Below are 24527 nucleotides of genomic sequence, written 5' to 3'. Positions count from 1 at the left end.
CACGCACCCCGACACAGGAAACCTGTGTTCCCATTTGGTTATTTTGCCTACACTCCAGAGCCGAGTGAAACACAAGCGTGGAACACTCAGCAACCACCTGCCCACGGTTCTGGTGCCTCAAACCCATGCAATATATGGGGTCAGTCTCTAAAGTGAAAGGAGCAGCCGGGGTTGCCCACGTTGCTCCTCCAGGGCTGTGCCCTCCCGCAGGCACCGGGCCCCTCACGTCAGCCTGCGGCAGGCAGCACCACTGCTGGGGAGAGGCATCCTCTCCCGTAGGAACAGGAGTGAGGATGACTCTGCTCAGCACAGGCATCTTATCACAGCGCCAGGAGTTTTACTACCAATTCCTTCAATGCTCTTTTACATTGCACTAGCTCTGCCTCAGACATGGCTGGAATATCAAGTGTAATTCCACGTGCAGGAGCATCAGCTAACCCATGCTGCCCTCTTCAGGAGCTGCTGCCATTAAATCATTACCAGAACACAAGCCTGCTGCGCAGGGAGTGATTTGGACTGGTTTTCATGAACAGGCACATCACGAACTTCATTTGGGGAAGATAAAGTGCTCCTGAAAAGGAAGGGCTTTTTCTATGGCACTAAACGCCCTAGTCTTTAGCTCAGGCTCATAGGAGCAAGAACCAGCTTTTCTCTAGGTAGAACATGCAGCCAGGAGGCACAAAGGAAGTTGTAGGAGTAGGAAGTAGCTATACCCACTGCCTGTAACTCCAGGAGCAAACAGATGGCAGGAGATGAAGGGTAGCAAAATCCATGCTCCCTGCATCACATTCTGATGCAGGGGATTCCCTGATGGCACATGCCATCTCACCCATACCACAAGCATGGGCTTGAAACACTGGCACATCCTACTTCAGCAGAGGACTTTATAGCTCAGGAAGCAAAGCATCAGGTGACAAAGCAGTCACTGTGAGATGAACATGACACCCCAGAACAAAAAGGATGGGCATGTCCTGCACAGGAGTGGAAGAATGCCAGGAGCCAGCACGCACACTGTGCTGGGCTTGTCCAGTCATGGACTCCTGAAGCAGGTGTGGAGAAGGGGTATAAACAACAGGGACAGAGCCATCAAAATCCAAACATGAATAGATCACCTGAAAGCAGGAACAAGGGATGATTTTCGCATTACATCAGTACAGGGGAGGCCAGGAAGAAAGGCACTGAGAAAATTTCAACTAGTTCTGTTTCATTAAGAAGCTGGAATTCAGCACAGCAAGGCTATGTTTGAAGGTCGCAACTACATCAGGGAAGGTCATGGTCCAGCATGTGCCACAAGGGCCCATCAGTCACACTGTCTCAGAAGTGGGCTTTTAGCTTCTGCCCATTCCACAAGAGGAAAGTGCTATACCCAGCATGTCCAAAGCAGCTATCTGGAGACAAACTGTGACTCATTTCAGAGATCATGTGTTTACAGGTCAACAGTGTTTAAATCTTTTGTTTCCATCTCCCATCCAGGGACATCTTTGCATTTTCCTTTTATTTGTTACCAAAGCCCATTCTCATTCCAGCCCATAGAGGCTGATGAAGAGTGTTTCTTAATTTTTCATTCCAGAGGATTATTACTTATGTTGAACCCATTTGTCCCTAACAGAGATGTAAGATGTAGTTCTCTAGGAATACAGATGTTACTCAAAGTTCTTCTCCAATATCCAATTTGCCCTTTATTTATTTAGGGAGTTATTTCAGTAGGAACCTTGGTGCTGAGAGACACCAAGACTTGTTTACAGCACTGGTGATGAAGGTGGCCAGGAGCTGCTGGAGTCGGGCATGTGGCAACATTATAGATCAGAGAAGTAATTACAACAGAGAATACAACATTAAATAAAAGCAAAACCAGCAAAGACAATGGAGGAAAAGGAACTGTAAACTGGGACAAATGAACTGGTGCTCAGGGTAATCCCAGTGCAGGGGCTGGAGCGAGGTCCTGCGCAAGTGCATCGCAGTCAGACACCACTTCACCTTGGAGCAGCTCTCCCCGTGCACTGTGTCCCTACTGGGCTGCATTGGTGGTGGCTCCTGGGCCACTGCTCAGCAGAGGGCCTGGCTGGCTGCAGTGGGGAGCACAGTGTGGGTAACTCCCAGCCACAGACACCCCAGCTCTGCTGCAGACCCCGCACAGCCCTGGGCAAAGCCTCCCCAGCTTCTCCTCTGTCAGAGGTGCTGGGTGACAAGGACACTCCTCACCGTGTCACATGGAAGTGAGGTACTCAGGACCAAGCAGAGCCACTCTGAGCCTGCCTGGCAGCAGAAGGGGGACTGAGCACAATCCTGCAGCCCCCTTGCAGCACAGCTCACAGCAGACCTGAGTGAGGAAAGGGCCTGGCCTTGGGCAGGCACCAGGGGCTGAGAAGCCTCATTCACATGGATTAAGGTTCCTTGTATGGAGAAAAGCCATGTCCCTGTCACAGCACCATGCTGCCAAATGGACCCTCCCCCTGCAGCACCTGCTTGGCAGCACCAAAACCTTCATTCCCCTTAACTCAGGGACTGCTGGAGCACTGAGAAGGTTCCTCACTGCCCCAAACACAACATAGCTGCTAATTATTCCCACTGCTGTTAGTTCCCTTTGATCTCGCTCTCTGATCATTTAATGGGAAGTAGCTTATGCAGTAATTGAATGTTGGAACCAGCAGACCCCCCCAGCAGGGGATACACATTATTTACCCATACAAAATATTCCAAGGGTTATTACCATGTAAACTGTGATGAATTACATTTACAGGAATTATTTCTGAGGCATGTAAATGGGAAGATTCCTGCAGAGGAAAAGCTGGGGAGCTGGCTCCATCCTGAGAGCAACAGCCATGGAGTGAGAGGAAGCCCAGAACTTACCCCCATGACTCTTGTGCTACACAGTGAGCAACCAAGTGCACAAAGGAATGGGAATGCTGAAGAGTGGACCCAGCATGTCCATCTAGAAATGCCACAAGCTTCCAACCACCTTCGTGCTAGCATCCCTTGCGCAGGCATGAAGAACCCTCACCGAAAGTGCAGACTTAGATAACCATCCACTGCACAGAAGCATCCTTAAGTATTCCCAGGTCTTCAGTGCCTCACAGAAAACTCAAACTGGATCCCAGATGCTGACTGAACCTCTTCCTCCCTTTTCTTCCTCCACCCCAAACAATCAGCAAAACATCACAAGATCAGGTGCTCTCCTACCCAAGTCCAGTGGGATCTGACATACACAGCAAGGCACTTGTCTCCTGTCTTTAGATCTGACTTCCACTGCTGGCAACACCAGTCTAACCTGGAGTTCCAATCTAAAGCCCATTCAGCCCAATACCCTGCTGATGACAATGACAGAAGAATGGATAGAGAAAAGCACAGCACTTAGAAGAGCAGGTAGGCACAGGCCAGCCTCCAGTGCTGCACCTCAGAAGCTTCCTGAGCCGGAGAGCAGGGGCTGCTTGGGATCTGATGTTCACAGATGGGATTTTTCTTCCCAATTTTACACTTCCATTTTTTGTAACTTTAGCACCGACAGCATCCTGGCACAAGAGAGCTCCCAGAGATCCATGAGACGTCTCATTTCCTACAGGAGTCCTAAGTCTTCAGTGTGTCACATTTACTTAGGTGCTACTGACTCCATGCATTCCTTACAGAACAAGACACCGATTCCTCGCCCACCCCGTGCTGTCTCCAGGTTTTCCCTGGCTAGGTTACAAGGAATGGTGTCCAAGGAGTTTTCCCAAGTGCCAGCTTTGACATATCTTGGGCATGTTCAACCAAACATCCACATGAATTCCTGCCTGCAGCCGCAGAGAGCACCACAGGACAGCTGGGAGAGAAGCTGCCTCAGGAAGGTGGGAGGGGAGAGTGAGCACTCATCCCATGAGCATGGTGCTGCTCCTCTGAGGGCACAGGAAAGCCCCTGGCTCTGCTGGGCAATGGGCTGCTCAGCTGTGGCCCTCCTGCAGGGACCCCTACATGCAGCTCCAGCACAACAGGTTTGATTCCCCACTGAGAGCAGTAGCGCAGGTGCAGTACAGAGCAGAGTGAAATCTCATGTGTAGCTGGGGAGCCATTCGTCACAGCCTTTAATTTCTTAGAGTGAAGAAGACAGAAGAATATAGGATTCATTACTTTAAATTCTATATAGAGACAAACCAGCAAGTGCATTTAACAACCAAAATACACTTTATAGACAGTAATGGATACTGTAAAAGTGTAACCTCGTATTTGGATTATCAAAGGCAGAGTCTATCAATTTTTGTTTTGTATTAAAGTTGTTTTTTCCATCTGTTGGAAGTGGCTCTTTGTGATTTCACAGGGCATTACACTTTATGTGCCTCATTTGCTGCACCCAAAGGAATTTCATTCTGCTACATTAAAAAATACCTTGGGACGCTGGCTAAGCTTTTAACTTTCCAGAACATGCTGTTCCACGTCTGTCTCCGTCCCAGTAGCTACCTTCTTTGAATGTCTAATTTATACATACATATATGTATTCAATGCAATCCACATGTCACATTGCCTCATCACAATGAGGATTTTGTCTCTATCCCTTTGTGCCAAATCCATGCTCACCCACCCAGCTGCCACCACTCTGGTCCAGAAGGGACACTCTGAGCTCCGGAGCACACCTAGATCCCTTGCACTGCACACAGGTGAAGCAGAGAGCTACATCAAAGTTCATTTGCTGTCGATGTCCTACAGACACACTGCACACCCAGAAGCACACAGTATGATTTCACTCTCCTCTTAATCCTACTTTATCTTTTAAGGTAAAGTGCAGGCCATGCTTGCTGAGCATTACCATGCCAAAGCAGGACTGCCTCTTAGTAAAGGGTCATCCCCATCGCAGCACCAGGACTGCCACCTATGAGAAGTGCCATCACAAAACCCACTTCCAAATGCATTATCTATCCTTCCTTTATAACCACGGCAACCAAACCATTGAGCAATTTTCCTTCAGTAGTAGTAAGCCTGGTCTCCCATTCCTGCCATGCTCTCAACTCTACCTCCCTACACGCTTGCCCTTCCTCTTATTGTTACTCCACTGAATTGGCTCAGATCTTGCTGGCTTTAGATCCTGTTCTGAAGGATTTTGCTACAAAGTAAATTTGGGGAAGGCTTAGTACCTTGCTGAACCCAAGCTTCCTACTGGGCCTTCCCCAGCCACATTATTGCTTCATAGAGCAACATGTTAATAATTCCTGTTAACAGGAACTGAAGGTGTAGCTCGGTGGGTGACCTGGTCCTGCTGGGCAACACACACTGGCAAAAGCCGAGAAAGGGGCTTGGTCCTGCACAGCTATGCGAGCTGGTGAGCACTTTTATAGAGCAATATAGCCCACAGTGTCCCACCAGGAGCTGTGTAAAGCAGAGCCAGTCACTTTGAAATGTAGCTCACTCCCATGATGACGAGTGTCACATTCCCTCTAAAACCATTATGGAGAGAATTTCCAGGGCAGAGGAAGCTGCACAGCATTTTCATTGTTACAACAGGCAGGGATCCCGAGTGCATGCTGCTTCTCTGATCTTCACTGCAATGACCCAGAAAGTTCTCTTCCCCAAGAGCTCCAGCCTGCTTGAGCTGGAGACTTGCTCACAGGGAGGATGCTCCTCAGAATGTGGATGAAAATCTACCTACTTCTATTAATTCTCCTGACCACAGCAAGTAGCTGCTCATCCCCAGAGCATCACCTGGCTTTGCAGGACACCTGGTTCTGCTGCCCTGGCCAGACTGTGGGTGCGCTCTGTGGGGAGCTCTGCCCCCACCGGCACCATACGAGGTGTGGGGCAGCCGCTCAAGGAGTCAGCACCGAGGCTCCAGCCCATGTCAAGGGGAACATCTCGGAAGCAGTCGGGTGGAGGAGCTCCTGCACTGCCGCAGGGGCCAGCCACGACCTGCCCCGGTGGAGCGAGAGCAGCCCCTGCGCAGCCCCGGAGCTGGCACCAGGCTCCGCATGGAACTCTCGCTGGGCATCCCAGGCAGCACTGGGACCTCTGAGCTTGTTGTGTTTCTCTCCTGCGTTTTCTCACAACCTCCAATATTATTATAGTGACGCACAACACCAGAGAATATAATTGCTGCAGTGATTACTTACAGCCATTACATTAAGCTTTAAAATGCTCCTTTCAAATTGAACAATGTTTTTTCAAAGTCAACAGCTGTTTCACAGCTTGAAAGCAACAGTTAAGATAAATTAAATAAAAAGGGTAATAAAATCACAGACTAAATTTAATTTCCAAAGCACATGCAAACTCCAGCAAAGCCCTTAAAGTATCTTTTAAAAACATCCACAGAAACAAAAGTCAATAGAACCAACAATTACACTGTGCTCATTAATAGGAATGTGATGTATGAGCACAGCTAACTGTGTACATCTAAATATATTTCAAACAGAGCACAAAAACAAATTCATGCAGCATTTATATCACTATTCGGAGGGATAAATCAAACAAATTTCAAATGAGATTTGTAAATCTTGGAATGAAGAAAAAAAACCCAACAACATTTATAATATATATTCTTTCTCTTAAGGTACATCCATATATATAAAGTGTGGTTAATGGTTAATCCCTACCCTCAGGATAAAAAGGCAATCTGGCTTGTGCTCAAGAGCAGTACAATGCCAGAGGCCTGTATCAGCTCTTAAAAAGCACCACTTTCCACGGCAACAAAGGCAATCCAAAGGCAACACATTTCTAGAGTGTCTGACTTCCCCTACATGCCAAAAGACTTTTCTCCAAACCGATTTCTGTTTGCATTGGGAAAACACTATTCACAATTCAAATGGCCTCTGCTTGGCTAACGATGAAGTGCCGACACTACACATCCACTCGCTGAGGCAGGAGCCATGCCCTGGCTTCCTTCCATACTCCTGGCAGAAGAGCTTCCCACCTGCAGCACCATTCCAAGCAGGCTGCCTCCCAGGCAAGCTGCCTCCTTGCCTCCATCCTTTACATTGGTAATCAGCTGCTCAGCATTTTATACTCTATCACACTTGAAAAGAAAATGACACAAGAATCAAGAATACATATTCCACCTTCTTCATCACAACTGAGGTTTTGACATGTTGAAAGGCTGTTTCTCATAAATGCTCATTAGTAAGAAGAAATATCCCAAATCAGTTTTCCTCATACATCTTCCCAGTAGGCAGCCAGATTTGGTGCTGCACTTTTACAAAGCACAGGTATGAGCCAGGTATATTGCAACAGACAGGTACATTCTCCAAGTTACACACCACTTTTCCTCCTTCCTTCCTCACTGCTTATTCCTTGCAAGCAGCAATAGCGACTATGACAAGAAGAAATCAGTCAGCTACTTGTTCTAGATATCACTGGGACTACCTCCATAGGAAAAACTGCACCAAGTACATGTCCAGAAGAGTAAGGTGAATATGCAAAAGAGGATGTACCTCACTGCTTTTAAGGATGGGCACCTCTGTGAAGTGGATTACACCAAATATCTTCCTACACTTGGTGCACAAGCAGGATTTTGGCAGCCACTCAGAGCAAGAGGATGTGTTGGCATATATTCAGAATGTGATTCACTTCACCTGTGTTTATCTGCCAGAAACTCAAGGCCACCTAAGCTGGCCTTTTCCTTTTGTGGACTGCGGAGACGGACACCCACAAAGTGGTGCTTGCCTACCCCAAGTATCCCACCTCAGCTGGGATGGATCCCTTTCTCTCAAGCAACCCCAGAGAACCCAGCAGATCAGTTTAGGCTGCACACCGAGTGGAACCTGGTCTAGTCTAAAAGTAGATCTCCTACCTGAGGTCCAGCTGAGACAACATTAAGAGTCCTTACTGCCGTGAAGATGTTTTCAAAGGTTTGTTGTAATGAGTTTTGGTTTCTTTTAATGCTGAAGGAGCTGTCTGAACATGTGTGTAAATATGAGGGAGATTCAAGGTGATATAAACAAAAAAAAAACAAAACAAAACAAAAAACCCACACTAGGTTTTAAGAACAGTCTAACTTACTTAATTTCCATGCAGCAAAGGTAACTAAGCCTACATATGTACAATCCTAATGCTGACTGTGTCTTGGTTACATCTCAGCACTGACACATACGTCCCAGATGGATGTTACATGATGGTTTTTTTTTTTAAATAAGCATTTTCCCAGAGGTTTCTGAAAGCAGAGCTGGGTGCGCTGTTATAGCCTGCTCCAGAAACAACACTGAGTGTCCTATGCACACTGCAATGAAATACATCCCAAAGTGCCATGCAAAATGTCACCTTATCTCACTTAAAGTTATTCCATCTAGTAATATCAGAGGAATGATGACAATATGTTGTTCTACATGAAAGTACATGACAGTGCTATTTTGAAACCTGGCAGCTGCCACTCTTGGCACAGCAGATGGCACTGATAAAAACACAATGCAGGGAACAGGTTGATAAAGACAGAGCCCTCCTCACACTTTCACTATGCAATTACACTCGGCTCTAGAATACAACTGAAATGCATGGCAGGGTCACTCTTGAGCAGGAGGACCCTGCTCATCTACAGACAATAACTCTTGTAGAACAAGTAACTGTCTACATATTATTAAGCAGAATCACTTTTCATATCCTGTTCACAGGAATGGAAAAAGGACCCAGGGAAGACATCCAAAAATCTTTTGTGCTCATCATACTTTCATTCTCACTGAGGGAGACAACCTTTCATGCCCTGTAATGCAAATCCAGACTCAGCCAGGATACCACTTGCAGCAACCCTCAATCTACACTCCACGAAGGGCCAGGGAACACTCAACCTCCCATTGTCACCACTTGTTAAAAGAAAAGAACAAAACACCTTTTTTGGGGGGGGGGGGGGGGGGTTGTTAAACAAGAGCATTGCTCATGGGAGGTACCAGCCAACCACTCCTGGAAGCAGAAACAGCCTCCTTACCCCAGGGCACACACAGCAGGACAGAAGCAGGAGCAGCCCTCCAGCCCCTTCATCCCTGCCCCACAGACAGGGCACTGCTAACACTGCAGGCACTGCTGCTGCAGTGTGCAGGGAAGCTGCCTGCATCCTGCTGGTGCTGACAGCTGGCAGGGACTCACTGCCATCATCTCAAACACTACTGCAGGGAACAAGGGTGCTAAACAATATTCACAACCTCTTAATACCACTGAGACTCTTGCTATAGTATGGCTTTCTTTTCAAGGAGGCAAACTAATAAAATCAACCACAATTTTAAGTTCTAGCTGAAAACCTGTTAGCTTTCATAACAGCACCTAGAACTGGGGCACAAACATAAAATGCCTATAAAATGTTTAATATACAACTTCAAATCATGATACCTTTTTAAAGTTGATTCCATCCTTGCTTATTAAGTAATCACAGTAACTTACACCAGAAGCCTGACACCTACTACCTCCAACTCACAACTGCAATCATTAATCATCACCAAATATCACATGGTTAAAAATGTGGCTGCAGACCTTGGACCTGTGCAAGGCTCACCTCACTCCTCATGCCCTGAACAGGATACGCTTCATCTTCCAGGCTGGTTTTGAACTTATGTGCTTTCCACTCACAAAGGCATCCTGAAATTCTGGATCTATGCTCACCTGACTACAGAGTCCTTTTCTTTAATAGCCCACTTAGAACACTGCCAGACCCTCTTTCCTTTGTATAAATAATTGGTGTAGAGGTTTGAGGGTCCCACTTTACACACCACAGAGACACAGTTTATGCCAGCTAATGGCAAGATTAGCGATCTTCAAACATACTAATTTTTATAGACATGTGATTTATAAAATACCCAGCCAACCACCAAAACGTTATAAAATGTTAGGAAAGTTCCAGTGAAACTTCCATAGCTTCACCTCGGTTTCTGATCTCTACAAAGCAGAAAGGTCACGTACCAACAACATACGTTTTTTTTTGTTGTCATAAATTGGTTTTTATCTAAGAGTACCTGCATTAACTGAGGAGCACAGTGTAAACTCCTGCTTAGGAATCCATCACTGCCAAAAGTCCTGGTGGAAGGGAACACAGACACGCAGAACAGGCTTTCCTGTCCTGACAAGTGCCAGAAGCCACCAGCAAGAGCTGTGTGCCTGCACACCACGGCTCATGCCAGCCAAGCACTGCAGAGAGCCCAGGATCACACCAGGATGCTCTCCGGATTGCTGGATGCTACACAGTGGTGGAGAACATTTAACCTTTAATGAAAATACCAAAGTCAACTCACCTGACACTGCTTTGCCCATCAGCAGAGCAAGTAATTGACACATCCCTACTCAGGTTTATGTATTTGGGGCACCTGTTTAGTTTTCATTACTTCTGGCCTTGGCTCCCACACTCCTTCACAGATCAAGTAACTGCTTTCCCTTGCTGCTAATTTCAACAGCTGGTTATTACTCTCCAGCCTCCTGCTACATTCACCTAGGGAAGAGTCATAAATAAATGTGTACGAGCAAGCAGCTGCTGTCATTTCACAAACTGATCCACCCAGTAAAAATCACCCTGCTCAGGACTGAAGTGCCGAATTACTGAGCATGTATCTTGAGATCATGTTCATAAAATCCCAGACCAACTGACTTTGTTCATTAAATGAGTAAATGAGGAAAGACTGTTACAAAAGAGAAGTTACTACAAACAAATAATTATATTCTGAACAGGACAAACACCTGCTCTTCCCAATAAACACAAAGGCAAAGGACAATACAAAGCACAGGGTTTGGTATTTGGTGTAATTGACCACTTTTACATCAGTGGCAGACAAGGTAACATCAAGTAAACATGGGGCCTGGAATCTCTGACTGCAAACAGAAGAAACACAGATGGTTCATCAGGCTTTGTTAGCTGTGCTGTGTGCTCTTTATTGGGGGTTAACTGTGTCATTTCTTTTTGGATGTCGGTGCTAGGAGAACCTGAGTGTGTGCTCCACATTTAGAATCCACACAGACTACAAAAGAGAACAATCAGGGCTTTGCAGACTGTGCCACAGGCAGATGCAGGGAAGAAATGGTTTCCTCTGTGTTTGAGAAAGGACATCTTCCTGCAAGGTCAGGCAGTTTGGCTTCCACAGCCTTTAAAGAATTTACCTCTGATGAGGCCAGCCCACCTGTCAGTGGCAGTGGCCTAACCCACAGTCACTCCTGCAGGTTACACAGGTGACAATAATCTTTGTCAGCTGGCACCAAGAATTAAATTAGCTCTTTCTGACTTAAAATGGAAACATCTAGAACTGAAGTGCTCCACTTCCTTGGTCAGACAGCTCACAAAAACCCCATCTGCATTAGTTTACAGCCATATTTACACTGGTACACATGTACTGCAAGGTCTATTACTCTGACAGCAAAATTTCCCAGTTCAGCTTCTGCAAATCTCTTGGGGTTTTCCCACTAAAGACAACTCCAACAAATTGCTAACATAGAGCACAATATTATGAGCTTTTAGTGGATTTTCGTCCTAGACTAAAAGCCAAATTCACACACTACAACAAGGCTCCACATCTGAAAACCTGGCCTTATTAGTTTAGCAGATACACAGCTCAGCCCTTTCAAGACTATTGATGCTATGTCAGCATTTAAACCATTGTACCAAAACGTGACTGACTAGAAATAACCAGAGAAACACTGAACCTCCCTGAACACCCAAAACCTAAAATCTACCCAGTACTTCTTCACCTACACTAAAACTGATAAAGCTCACCATAAACTTAATGCCCCACCACTGCACTAGAGATAGCGTATTCAGAACTTAGTGCTATTTAAAATACCAGAAAGAAAATCCAAACCTCCAAAATTTCATTTCTGGAGGAAAAAGATCCTAGCATTTAAGCTAGGAAAACTACCATTAAGCAAGACTTGTATGAACAAACTTAAAGAGGAATAAAAGTCACTACAAATGGCAATACAAAGCCCAGAAAAACAAATTACAAACATTGAACACAAGGTCTAACAAGAAGTTTTCCTTGACAGTTCAATACTTCCCTTACAGAAGCATCAATTAACATTTAGCAATCAAAGAGGAGAAAATCCTAAATGAAGGTGCTAAAATCACACAGTCACAGGAGAAATTTAGGTGCCAAGAGAAAGGAGATGGAGGACAGACGGGCCAGCAGGATGAGCTGCTGAAGTGTGATGGAAGTCATTCAAACCAGACAGCAGGAAATGGGGCAGAGGAGAGGTATGAGCAGCAGTGACAGGACTCACTGCAGCTCTTTCTCAGAGGCACTAGTAGCCATCGAGCAGGGGGACAGAGGAATGGGTGCTCTCTCAGTACAAAAGGTGATGGGTTTAACTTTTTCTGTAAAAGTAATATTTTGCATCAAGCCATATTTCAACCCCAGACAAGCAACACTATCTCATGAGTTACAAATGTATCATTTCTTGTTATGTTGCTTTAAATTTCAGCTCGTGATGTTCTTTCCTCAGAGGTGCTGAATTTTAAGCAAAATAATATCTACAGTCCCGTAGGAAGTACTGAGAACATGTTCAGGACACATTATCAAAGAAAGTGGGGCTGAAAGACGCCGTGTGAAGTACGCGACAAGCCTGAGGTGCATATTCCACACAGGAAGCACGACCTAAGTGTAGATATCCACACAGCATGAACAACCCAAAGGACACTGCCCCGCTCCAGACACTCCGCTACTTCCAGGCTCCTCAGCTCAGCACACAAGGTCCCACACACGCTTTCTTTCTAATATTTGAGAACAACATTGGTTAGAGCATCTCCTCATCTTACAGGAGTTATCTGCTTGTGATTATCCCGCTTTCGGAGCGGGGAGACTTCCAAAGTGAAAACAGCTATCTTCCTCATACCATGGCTGTATAGTTAGGCTACCAAGTACAGCAGAAATAAGACTACATTAGATTTACGTGTTTCTCTTTAACACAAAAGGCTGCACCAGTTATAGAGTTACTGAATTCCAACAGAGCCACCAGACAAGAGCCCAAACAGGACTACGTGGAGAGAGTTTTACTGATGTTCCCCTGCCCGCGGAACCTTGTGCAACAGTTTCACGGCGTCTTTAACCCGACAAACCAGCAACGCCTCCGAAAGGGGAAGCTCCGCTCGCCTCACCCCGCTGAGCGCTCCGCCGCTCCCTTCACGGCTGCGGAAGCTAAGCCGGTTACGTGAGGAGCGGACGGTGACTGCTCCGCACCAGAACTGACCTGCAGCCGTGAGTGAGGCTTTTAACCTGGAAGCGCCCACCCCTCTCGTGGTGCTGCCGGCGGCAGCGCAGAGCCCCGAACCGGCGGCGGCGGCCAGGACACCGCTGCCCGAAGAGCATCGCTCCGGCCGCGGGCGGCCCCCGGGACATCCCTGCGGGGGGCGGAGCCACAAGGAGAGCGGCCCCGCCCCCTGCCGGCCGGGGGCTGCCCCACCTCACGCCGGCCTCGGGACACGCGCAGGCGGCACCGGGCGCTGCCATGGCGGCTCCCGTTGGTGCGGAGGCCCCGGCAGCCGGCCCCGGCGCTCTCTGGGCCGAGGTGCGGGCGCTGCTGCCCGGTACCGAGGGGGAGTTCACGTTAGCGCTGAGCGGAGAGGTGGACCCGTGCGTGCGGCCGCTGCTGCGGAGGGCCCGCGGGCTGCTGTACGGCGCGGAGGGCCCGGCCGGCGGGGAGGCGGCTGCGCTGCGGCGCCTGGGCCACGTCCTGCGGGACTACTCGTGGGAGAAGCTGAACGCGGGCCCGTGGCAGGAGGTGAGCAAGGCCTGGCGCCAGGTCTACACCTACGGCTGCCTCTTCGGGGCGCTGGCCGAGATCTCCGCGGGCTGCCCGCCGGTGTCCGCCGTCCGCCTCTGCGACATGGGGCTGCTCATGGGGGCCTCCGTCCTGGACAACGTCCTCGGGCGCCTCGTCCGCGTCCTGCAGCAGCACCTGCCCCGGGAGCGGCGCGGCGCGGCCGGGCTGGCCGCTGAGGTACGGCCTGAGGGGCCCGGGCCTCCCCCGCGCCGCCCTCTCCTTCCCTCCTCTCCCCCCGGGCCGGGCCGGGGCTCGGCGGGGCCGCTGCCGGCAGCTGCGGGACCCGAGCCCCTGTTGCAGAAGGCCCGGCCCGAGCCCCGGCCCGCCCCTGCCGTGCGGCCGGAGGAGGAGCTCCCCCGGCTGCGGTGCCCTTCGCTGGAGAGCTTCCGAGACAAGCACCTCATCCCGCAGAAACCCGTGGTGCTGGAGGGCATCATGGACCACTGGCCGTGCATGAGGAAGTGGAGGTGAGGAGCAGGAGGTTGTGATTCCCTAGAAAAGCGGAAACAACACTTATGCTTAGTTCGAGCAGTTGCTTTCATTCCACAACCAAGGGTGAAATTGACGTTATCCAAACGCACTTGTTTCACAGGGGGTTTGTTCTGTTCTGAGGGAAAGTTTTCCACTGCTTAACTTCAGACACTTAAAACGATGAATGCCTCTGTTTAGTGAATGTCATTGTCAGTGGTGAGGTGTATGCCACCCTCCGAAGTAACTCCCCCACCTTTAGCCAGGATGGGTATTACTGGCACCTGCAAACAGTTTGGCCCTGATGGAGAGCTGATCTGGCACAATGATGAAAACGTAAAACGTGTTTGGCAAATGTGGCAGCAGGCAGTAGGAAGGTAAGCCATCTGTAGGCAAGAGGGACTAACAGCTTACATCTCGGCTGATAGGAAGCAATAGTTAACTGAGGTGAATAAGGTTTGGAAACAAAACAAGAAGGACATTGTAACATAATGTACACACAAACATGACTGGTTGCTTCCTTGCTGCTTCCATCCTTTTCTGGTGCTTTTTGTGTCTCATTGATTGGTTTTAGAGAGAAAAACCTCATGGTAGTAGAGCTTTATTACTCTAAAAGATTGATTTTGCTCGATTGCCTTGCATTCAAAATCAGTAAGAGCAGCAGAATAAAGGGGTAATGGAACATTCTTTATTTCAGTGTGGACTATATCTGTCAAGTCGCTGGGTGCCGCACAGTGCCTGTGGAATTGGGCAGCCGATACACAGATGAGGAATGGTCTCAGAAGCTCATGACTGTTGATGACTTCATCGGCCAGTATATTGTGAATGAGGTCTGTTGCTCTCATTTTGGTTCATACAGCAATGTGTTACTGGTACCAAATTTCTGCTTAGGTGAAGTCAGGGAGGGGTGTACTATAATCACAACCCTGAATTAGAAGGTTTGATGTTTTCAAGGTCTGAACCTACTAATAGTTATTGTAACAATAGCTAGGTTTGATTTTTATATATAATCAAGTGTACAGCAGCTGGAATTTGACGAATAGATTAATACCTTCTGCAGCACAAACCTGAGTGGTGGAGTCTAAGGATAAGGGATACTCAGCCAGCAGGTTTTTTTTCTCTTGGTTATTAGACTTCTTAGTGAGATGTATGATCCAAATTCCTGTGCCACCAGTTGAAAGAATAAAGACTTGATTAGCAATTGAATGTCCCTTGGCTTTCCCAGCTGAGGATCCAAAGCCCTTATTTCCATTTCCAAGCCTTCTGGCCAGGAGGACCATGTGCACATGGTCTATGGTACAGCCTGGAATCCAGGATGCTTACAGAGGACAAGGTCTGTGTTCGGCAGGGTCTGGCAGTAATGATGCAGGGCACTGTCACAGGACTGACAGCAGAGCTGGTGGGCACTGCAAGGTTATAACTGGGCTGCTTTGGGCAAGCTCATGTGTTGGAGGTGGGGATAGAGCTGCACTTGCTGTTTTGTGATAGCTGGAAGTTACTATTTCAGAAGGCCTCTTATCCTAGTCAACTGCTGAAACAATTCTAGTACTCTGAAACAGACATTGGAAATGCTGGTTTCCTGTAAGTAAATTCTGCTCACCTATAAGAAAATTATTTGACTGAGAATTCTTACCTATGTGTCACTCTCTGTTTCTGTGTTTTTTTCTTTCTGTGCTGTGATTTCAGAAGAGTATGGGATACCTTGCCCAGCACCAACTCTTTGATCAGGTAAAACTGAGTGAATGTTTTTATCTTTCTGCAGTCCAGTGTTCCTTTTGTCAGCTCTGCTAGATGGAAGGGCATATGGAGAATTTCTTATGTTTCTAGTCCCACAGTTTGAAGGAACAGAGGGAGGGGTTTGTTCCATTTGGCTAAATGGCATGGAAAAAAACAACTCTTTCAGGGATGAAGACATTCAGTCTTAGTGCTTTTCAGTACAATGTAGCATAAACATATAGGGATATCACCTGGAAAGCAGCATTTCCCTAAAGAATATGTAAATCAGGGAATAGGTTTGGACAAGAAACAAGACTTCGGTGGTGATATGTTCACCATATTCTGAAATGTCATTCTTGTTAACCAGAGATCAGGTTGATGGGAGATATAAAAAGAGATCTCAGAGAGATTCTCTGAAGAATGAGAAACCCCTTTCTTTCTCCCACCTCTCCTTCCAACAGAATCTGCTTGCTAGGACAGAAGGTGGGAGGACATTTCCTGCAGGTTCCTAGCAGTTCAGCTACTTCTCTCCTGCCTTTGCTGGACAAGCAGGTCATTTGTTTTCTTTGTGTCAAGCCTTGTTCTTCTGTTCTGTGAATGACATACCTTTAGCAAGTCAGCAGAAACCCTTTTAATGCCTATTTCTTTATGGGAATAGATCCCAGAACTGAAAGAAGATATCAGTATCCCTGACTACTGCTGCCTGGGGGAAGGGGAGGAAGAGCACATCACCATCAATGCTTGGTTTGGTCCAGAAGGCACTATCTCACCTCTTCATCAGGATCCCCAGCAAAATTTTTTAGCTCAGGTCTGTACTGTGCTTACTGTGTACATGCCATTAATGCTTTGCCTAGGAAAAGTGCTCACAGTGTGCAAGTGCTAGAGACAAGGATAGGAGACAACTTGATGAACAATTGAAAGGTAGGGAATATGCAGATATTGTTTTGCTATTCTATTGCATTTGTTGCTACTGCAACTCAATCTTGTAGGCCACAAGTGCTCCTCATTGAGATAGATCATTACTTACCCTCATTTTGCAGATGATAATTGGGAATCACAAGAAGCAGCTTTTCCAAGGTCTCACACAGATTTTGTAAGAGTTTGAAAGAACATAAATCCTGTCATAGTAGACCAAGGAATTTGCTTTTCTATAACTGCAAGATTTTGGGGTGGATATAGGTGCATACTTTACCAACTTCAGGCTACCCGGTAAAATACCTAGTCATGCATGCATTGAGTCAGGTGAAGTAGTATTTGCACAGTGACCTCATTGCTGCTAAGGGAGATGCTGCTTGTAAGCTTCAGAGTGACATAGTTACGCACTGGGGTCCTGTGTGGTGTGTCTGTGTGCAAGTTCAAAGATGTATTCCTGGTCCAGGCAGCTGACAGCTTCAGACCCTGATGGGATTTGTGTTTACTGGAAGGAGTTTGCTGTCTTTTAAATGGCGTACACTTTGAAACATCTTCCAGGAGGATCACGGTGTTGAATGCTTTCTGCTTGTCTGTTTGTGGGTTGAGGCTTAGTTCCTCTGTCCCAGACAGTTGCATCTTGCTAACCTGTGTTTTCACTTGTAACTGAGGCTTAATTCAGGCCTTCCTAATGTGAGTTTTTACAGCTCCAATAGTCTGATTTAACTTTATTATAGCAGTGTCTGTTTATTGTGAACAAAGACAATGATGTTTCTTGTAATCAGATCTATTTTACTGTGAAGTGCCAGCCTAGGCCACAGTTTGGAATGTAATGCAGGTTAATGATACATTTGGATACAATTGTAATGATACAATTGTCTCATTACAATGTATCGTTACAATTGTATCATTACAATGGATACAATTGTAATGATACAATTAGAATGCAGGTTAATGATACATGGAAAATGTTTACTGTCATATACACAGGTATTTGGAAGGAAGTATATCCGCCTGTATTCACCTCAAGATTCAGAAAACCTGTACCCACATGAAAGTCAAATTCTTCACAACACCAGTCAGGTAAATAGCTACCTGAAATTTTAATATCAGTAAAATGTTGTATTATCAAATTGAATTTGAGAAAAGAAATGCTACTGATGATGGATTATTCTGTTTTTTCATAGGTTGATGTGGAAAACCCTGACTTAGTTAAGTTCCCCAATTTCAGAAAGGCTGCGTTTCAATCCTGTGTTCTGATGCCTGGACAGGTTCTGTTTATTCCAGTTAAATATTGGCACTATGTACGATCGCTTGATGTCAGCTTCTCAGTCAGCTTCTGGTGGTCATAGCTCTGAAGCATGAAGAAAGTCTGTTAGCACTGCAACAGGAATTAAGAATTCTTCTTAAGTACAAGAATGTTCTTCCCTATCCAGAAGTTAGAGATGGATTAAAATACCCAACAAACTCATGCTTCAGCTTGGTGAAAGAATCTGGATGGGTAAAAGGAAAGAAGATGCTGCAGCCACTTTATTGTTGTGAGTGTTTCAAATATGAACACCTCATAAAGAGCTTATGTTAGGTCATCATCGTGTGTGTGTGTATTTGAAACAGCTCTATCTATGGCCGCTGCCAGGACTGCTTCTAACTGTATCTGGCACATCAGGTTAGTGTTATCTTCTATTTGGATTTAATAACAAACTGGGAGTTACACAAGCAGGGTGTAAATGCCAGTGAAGGATGGTACTACCCAAAGGTAGCAAGATGCCAGTCTCCTATACAGAAAAAGTTACCAATGTTAAGACCTAGGAACATAATTAGTTGTGGCTAATCCACAGCTGAACTGCAGTTAAATAAACTGAAGCTTAATCATGCTTTGAATATCTGCCTTCTGCAGATATGCTGCCATTCCACACTGGTACCTGGCAAGATTTGATCCTTCTGTTTTTTTAAGTCACTGTTAAAGTAAAAAGCATCCTTGCATAAAACTGGACAGTGAAGTGCTAATACCAAAAGTTAATTTTAATTAACTTTTTTTTCCACACTTCACATACAAAAGCTGCCATTGGCCCATTTCTGTGAGGCTCCTGCCCAGTCATTTTGAGTGTGGGAATATTCCCTCTTTTACTGAGCACAGCTGCTCACAACCTGTCTTGTTTGATGAACTCTCCTGTGTCTCCAGAAGGAACAAAACCCAAGCAGCAGTGCCCACTGAAAGCATTCAAACTCTAGCCCTAGGTCAGATACTCAGGCTGTCCACCTTAGTGAGACACCACAAGTACTGCATTGATTTTTCAGCTGCTTGAAGCCCTGTAATTTCATTTTCAGTTGTGTCCCAGCCCAAGAGCATGGAGAACTACAGACACAGCAGGCTCCAAGAGAGCTGTGCAGGCATAACTAAAGGAGAACAGGAAGGTCAATGATAATTTTATTATTGTAAATTTGTCTGTAAAATTCTTAAAAGCTTGTAAAATTCTTAAAAGCTTGAGGAAAAGCCAAGCACACTGACCTCTGCATTGTTGCTAATGAATACAATACAAGCCTGGCTGCTCTGCAGGGGTGGGGGAAAGAGATTTTACTAAAATCCAGTTTTCCTAGGATCGTCTTGTGCTGAGCATGAAGCTCTTCTCTGTTCGCACTGGTTTCGGTGGTGACTGGGTGTCTGTCTGACTCACTCCTGTGAAGACAAAAGGAAGGAAGGTCAATGACAGACACATAAAAAAGGTTGATACTATATAACCTCCAGATTTCTAAAACGCTTTATACACTCCTGTGTTCAGTGTCCAGTTTCCCTGGCTAAATAAAGGAATTCCAAAGAGATTGTGGTGGTCTTGGGAGCTCAGTATTTCCAAAGATTGTAGTGTGATGTGCTGTGTACCCTGCTTTCCTGTTACAAACAATATGCACATTACCTGCTCCTGACCACAAGGCATAACCCTTGTGTTTTCAGGGCTCAGTGTTGCCCCTGCATGGTTTTCTCTATGAAACATACAACTGAAGTCAGAAATAACTGGCAATCCTGCTAGAGCTGTCACTAACACAGGCAATGCTCTGGGTATCAGCCCCTTCTTGAGTATTATTATACTAATCTTTTTGTTTAAAATAGGTTCTTGGTACCTGGGATGTCACAAGTCCAGAAATCATTACACTGTGGACAGCGAGGTTCAGTCTGAGCTCTAAAGTACTTTCTGATGCAAGGTAAATGCATTCCAATTCCACAGGATTCACATACTTGGCTCTGAAATCAAAAGCATTGAAAAAGAAAATCTTTATAATCTGTGCTTCAGTTTAATCTTGTTAAAAGGACAGCAGACATGCACTGGGGAGTTCCAAAGGGGAGCTGGTGGATATGCAAAGCTGCTAAATGATAAAGGAGGTATTTTCCTGGAAACTAGGAAATACTATTTCCCTTTATGGGCAAAATCTAGCTTGAAAGACAAACCATGCTGAGGTATTTGCATGCAATAAAGGAGACTTCTGGGATGGAAACACTAACATGGATACTCCCATGGTACATCGGCAGATGCCCACTGAGGCAATTAAACAAATGTTACCTGGATGGCAAGGCTGTGACAGATGTTACACTTCCTTGCCACATCTTGGTAGTTGCTGAGAATGTATTGTTCCATCTCGATTATGCAGCGAGTATGCAGAGTAAATTCTCCATTTCTCTAAGGGAACAAGTGGCAAGACGAGGAATTTCTTTCAATTCCTTTTACCTTCTTGACTTTCCCAGTCCCCGGCTAGCAAGCATTTGACATCCACTTTCTTGTGCCATCATGAATCTAACATGCTGACACTGATGCAATGCAAAGTCAAAATACTTTTGAGGTAGCAGAATTAATGTATTTAGAGGATCAGAATAAAGATCTCACACCTTTTACAGAGATTTATCTAGTCCTAAGTAGGTATGTATTAGTGGGCATGCTCTCCTTGAAGACGTGCAGTTTTTGGACCTTCCATTTGCCCATGAGCAGAAATTCTGCTAGCTTTCAGCAAAATCTAGGCATGTGCTGCTTGAGGTATCTTTGAAAATCTCTGCTAAATCACTAACATAAGTAAACGTGTGGCAGCAGGCTAGAGACTATGATGCAAGGAACCCAGAAATAAAAGGATGGAGGTCTCACTGACTGCAGTCAGTGTCCATGTGGTGAGCTCATCTTGGTTTCTCCCTCGTGAAAATTAAATGAGATTTAAAAATGTGCACATTTTTATGCCCATGCATTTCTGGTACAGGAGTTTTCAACACATTTGGACTCACAGCTTTTCAGGATATAATAAACTTAACAGTTACAATTTACATTTACCTTAACCATAATGGCATTGATCACCCTGAAAAGCTTTCCTCAGGTCTTGTTCCAAGTTTAAGTAAGCCATGCTGTTGTGAACCAAGGTCTCTATGCCACAGTGCATGGCTGTACACAAGTAGGCATCTATGTCATGGGCAAGGAACTAGAATCATGTCCTGTACAGACCTACCCAAGGACTTCTTGTCAGTGTACTACCTTTTCTGCAACAAACACTGAAGCAGCAATAAGCACATGCCCCACAAAAACATTTTTGCCATTATTCACTAAAGAAAGCTCCAGTTTCATACATAAGAAAGTAATAGCTGCACCTATTAAAATACAGACAATTGAAGATACAGCAGTTACCTCAGAGAGCCACTTATCCTCCACAAAAACTTTCAGCACTTGTTCCGCTTCCTTTTTCTTCATTTTCTTTGTCTTTAGTTGGTCAGCCAAATTTAAAATATCTGTAGAAGGGGCAAAGCCATTTTCTGATAAAATGATTAGGTCCATCTACAGAAAGAAACATGTTCAACTATTAAAAACACCCACACAATTAGACAGACACACTTTATAGTAATGTGCAGCTTATTTAGCTTCCATACATAGGAGATATATTACAGTATATGGCTTGGTCCAGAACTGTAACACAAAGGCCAAAAGCTGAAACAGCTGTCAGCACTTTGACAGCTTTAATCCTTGCCAGGAAAATGTTTCCACAACTGTACAGTGCTGCCTAAATGAAGCTGCATTCAGGGACCTTGAGCATACTCAGCAGTTGATCCACTTCCTTTTACTTGGTCTTCGTCAAGTTCTTTTGAGGAAAACCCTCTCCCTAGTCAAGTAAGTGTAAGTTTGCCCACGCTCGAGTCAGTAGCACTGCTGAACTTACCTGGCATTTGAAGGCTGTAGCAGTGTTACCAATCTGCAGAATCTCTAACTGGAAACATTTGCTTCCCATTATCACAGAGCAGCATATATAGCCAGTAGGATTGTGTGCCATGACAATGCCGTCATTGCAGTGCTGACAGGCCTGCTGAGGTGCTTCACTAGTTATGGGGGGAGGGCAGGGAAATCTGTGGATTCTGCTCATACAGACTAGGTTTTGTAGGTGGCACAGCACAGGCAATGCACCTCTTGCCAGCTTGTACAGAAAACTTCATGAGTGTGGAAAAAATCACTTCCATTTTCATGTATTTTAAAATGGTACCTCCACAAATAATGTGATTTGTTACCTAATAACTGACACACTTACTGTTTTTCTGAACAATTCTAATTCATTTTCGGTATAGTCAGATGCCATTTTAGTTATTTCAGTTTCTGCCAAGTTCACCTACAAAAAAGAAAATAACAATACTTAAATTGCCATCAAAGTTGCCTTTGTGTTTCTGCACAATAAATTGTAAAAGATCCTCTGGGGTAAATAATACATCAATTCACAGAAATGTCATTTGTTTAAGTGGCATGAAAGAGGCTGTTCCTTAAAGATGGCACTCAGTGGTACTTGAGTCCTTTCTTCAGGACTGATCATCCAGCCACATGTTCTCCACAGCTGTCTCTCCCCAGTCCAAGCTCTTAAACAGCCCAACCTCCCCCATATAGCTCTAATACAGGATATTAGTTCCATGTAGTAGCACACCAGGATGCTGTGCTGGATAGTAGCAGTAACTATGTTACAACAGCCATTCTTGTTTTGCTCTGAAGAACAGTTGCTGTTCTTTCATATTCTTACTGCATATGCTACTGCTATTGATTATTAGCTCAACTGAATTGGCAAAATGACCCAAAAAGGTTGAAGCAGCAGCTAATGTTAGAATACCTCCTGTACAGTCTTTTGAAATTCCTATATAACCTTCCTTCTCTGACATGCACAATGCACAGCATTTAGGGAAACTTTTATAGGTCATTCTTTAGGAACCCTTTTATGCTAGGTTGATTTTTGACTAACAGACAAAACTATGTTGGGGGGCTCTCTGTGTTTTCTAGTTTAAAAATTAGTCTTGTGAAAGAAAACCCCTGTGAAAAAGAAATCTCACGTCAGCACTGTTAATGCTAAATAAATGAGCACTGCTGCAGTCCTGCTGCCATGTTCCATTTCTATGCACCTCAGTTGTTGGCAGTTTATCCTCCCACTTCCCTCTTCTGCAAGTAGCTTCTACAGCAGCTGCCAGCCTAACAGGAACAGCCCCACTTAAACCAGGTGATGGCAGCATCATATATGTACTTACTAAAGCATAATGGGCGCTCCCATCATCTTCTGACAGTCCCTTCCGGATCTGCATGAACAAAGGCTGTAGATGCCTGTTGATGGTACTGATGAAATCAGCCAGTTTATCATGCGCATAGTAGACTGAAAAATAAATCAGAGAGAGCACATAGACAAACAACCCAAAGAGCTCCACATCAGGCAGATCTTTGTGTGTTTTATCTGCTGAAACTTTAGTGTAACTTGGTAACCCTTGTGAGAACACTCCCATCATTAAACTTTCTTTAGATGGTACATGCTTTTCAGAAATATAATTATTTGTAACCAGGAAAAAAACAGTTCATCTCCCCACTTTTTCCCCAAAAGAGACACACACCGTTATGGACTTCACAGCAGTGTTTGTGTAACTTCCTTGCCTCGGATCCTTCCATTATCCCATGAGACATCAGGACCTGCAGGAACCGCCGATGAGCATCAGTCATCTGAGCTGCCATTGCGATACTCCACCAGGCTCCGAATGCTGCAAGAGACGTACACATTATCAGCGCACATGTTCATGCAGATGGAGAACACACTGCAAGCACACCGAGAATTCAAACTGACACTGCCTCAGGGCAAAAGGAAAATCCCCAGGTTGTTCTCAGAGCACAGACAGTGACTAACTCCAAGGTTTTAGAAGGATGCAAAAGACAGTCCAACTAATTTTAGCTACAGAAGAGACAAGCATAGGCACTGTTCTCTCATACCCACACTGGACATGGCAGTGCTGTACCTATAACCACCAACACCTTGCACGGTTTGTGTCGATGCTTCTGCTCACCACATACCCGGTGACTTGTGCGATGAGGAGTGCAGCTTGCTCCGGACACAAACCCCCTCTAAACGTCCTGAACAACACCGGAACTAAACGAACGCATCTCCAGATATCCTTCACCAACAGCTCACGGGAACGACAAAGCTGCCGGGCCCCAGCGAGGCCCAGGCCGAGGTCCCGCCCCGGCTCTCGGCAGCGCCGGCAGAGCGCGGGGAGCAGAGCCGGGCGTGGGAGCTCCTCGGGCTCCTCCTCTCCGAGAGCGATCGGCAGCCCCCGGCCGAGCCCGGCAGTGATCGGCAGCCCCCGGCCGCTCGGCCTCGGCACCTGCACGGCCCACGGCTGAGGCTCCGAGCGCCGCTTCCCCTGCCGGCGGATCGAACCTTCGGCGATCGCTGCAGCCGCCTGCGCTCGATCGGCTCCGCGCGGGGCCCGCCCCGTGACGCCGCCGCGGGGG

General features: G+C 46.0%; 2 protein-coding genes across 6 annotated transcripts; one reads left to right on the top strand and one right to left on the bottom strand.

The window, feature by feature from the left end:
- Positions 1-13330: 13330 nt before the first annotated feature.
- On the top strand, positions 13331-19585 carry KDM8 (lysine demethylase 8). 4 transcript variants are annotated; one of them, XR_004549901.1, is made up of 7 exons: positions 13331-14138; positions 14837-14969; positions 15826-15867; positions 16514-16663; positions 17755-17847; positions 17952-18302; positions 19363-19585. XR_004549901.1 is itself a non-coding variant. In XM_034065398.1 (7 exons), the coding sequence occupies exons 1-7, from the start codon at positions 13357-13359 to the stop codon at positions 18114-18116; spliced, it is 1242 nt and encodes a 413-aa protein (XP_033921289.1). In that variant the 5' UTR covers positions 13331-13356; the 3' UTR covers positions 18117-19585. The 4 variants fall into 4 exon arrangements, 3 of the variants coding, with proteins under 3 accessions (XP_033921289.1, XP_033921288.1, XP_033921290.1); XM_034065398.1 differs by having other exon boundaries at positions 13331-13848; positions 13972-14138; positions 17952-19585; XM_034065397.1 differs by having other exon boundaries at positions 17952-19585.
- NSMCE1 (NSE1 homolog, SMC5-SMC6 complex component) lies at positions 19176-24361 on the bottom strand. Of its 2 annotated transcripts, none has more exons than XM_034065400.1 (8): positions 24080-24361; positions 23636-23779; positions 23282-23403; positions 22309-22386; positions 21420-21566; positions 20319-20435; positions 19882-20002; positions 19176-19441 (listed from the first exon to the last, which is right to left on the bottom strand). In XM_034065400.1, the coding sequence occupies exons 2-8, from the start codon at positions 23751-23753 to the stop codon at positions 19359-19361; spliced, it is 786 nt and encodes a 261-aa protein (XP_033921291.1). In that variant the 5' UTR covers positions 23754-23779; positions 24080-24361; the 3' UTR covers positions 19176-19358. The 2 variants fall into 2 exon arrangements, with proteins under 2 accessions (XP_033921291.1, XP_005142191.4); XM_005142134.4 differs by having other exon boundaries at positions 24087-24359.
- Between the last annotated feature and the right edge of the window lie 166 nt (positions 24362-24527).

The sequence above is a fragment of the Melopsittacus undulatus genome, chromosome 8, assembly GCF_012275295.1.
Source record: "Melopsittacus undulatus isolate bMelUnd1 chromosome 8, bMelUnd1.mat.Z, whole genome shotgun sequence".
Taxonomy (NCBI): Eukaryota; Metazoa; Chordata; class Aves; order Psittaciformes; family Psittaculidae; genus Melopsittacus; species Melopsittacus undulatus.
The sequence above is the reverse complement of the archived record's forward strand: the minus strand, read 5'-3'. Positions and strand labels throughout refer to the sequence as shown.

Bases quoted from the DNA above. Each gene is read 5' to 3' on its own strand.
- NSMCE1 (XM_034065400.1), bottom strand. From the start codon at position 23,753: ATGGCAGCTCAGATGACTGATGCTCATCGGCGGTTCCTGCAGGTCCTG. The intron at 23,404-23,635 runs GTGTGTGTCTCT...TTTATTTTTCAG, and splicing joins CTGCTGTGAAGTCCATAACG to TCTACTATGCGCATGATAAA. The intron at 21,567-22,308 runs GTAAGTGTGTCA...TTCTTTCTGTAG, and splicing joins TAGAATTGTTCAGAAAAACA to ATGGACCTAATCATTTTATC.
- KDM8 (XM_034065397.1), top strand. From the start codon at position 13,357: ATGGCGGCTCCCGTTGGTGCGGAGGCCCCGGCAGCCGGCCCCGGCGCT. The intron at 14,139-14,836 runs GTGAGGAGCAGG...TCTTTATTTCAG, and splicing joins CCGTGCATGAGGAAGTGGAG to TGTGGACTATATCTGTCAAG. The intron at 16,664-17,754 runs GTCTGTACTGTG...TCATATACACAG, and splicing joins AGCAAAATTTTTTAGCTCAG to GTATTTGGAAGGAAGTATAT.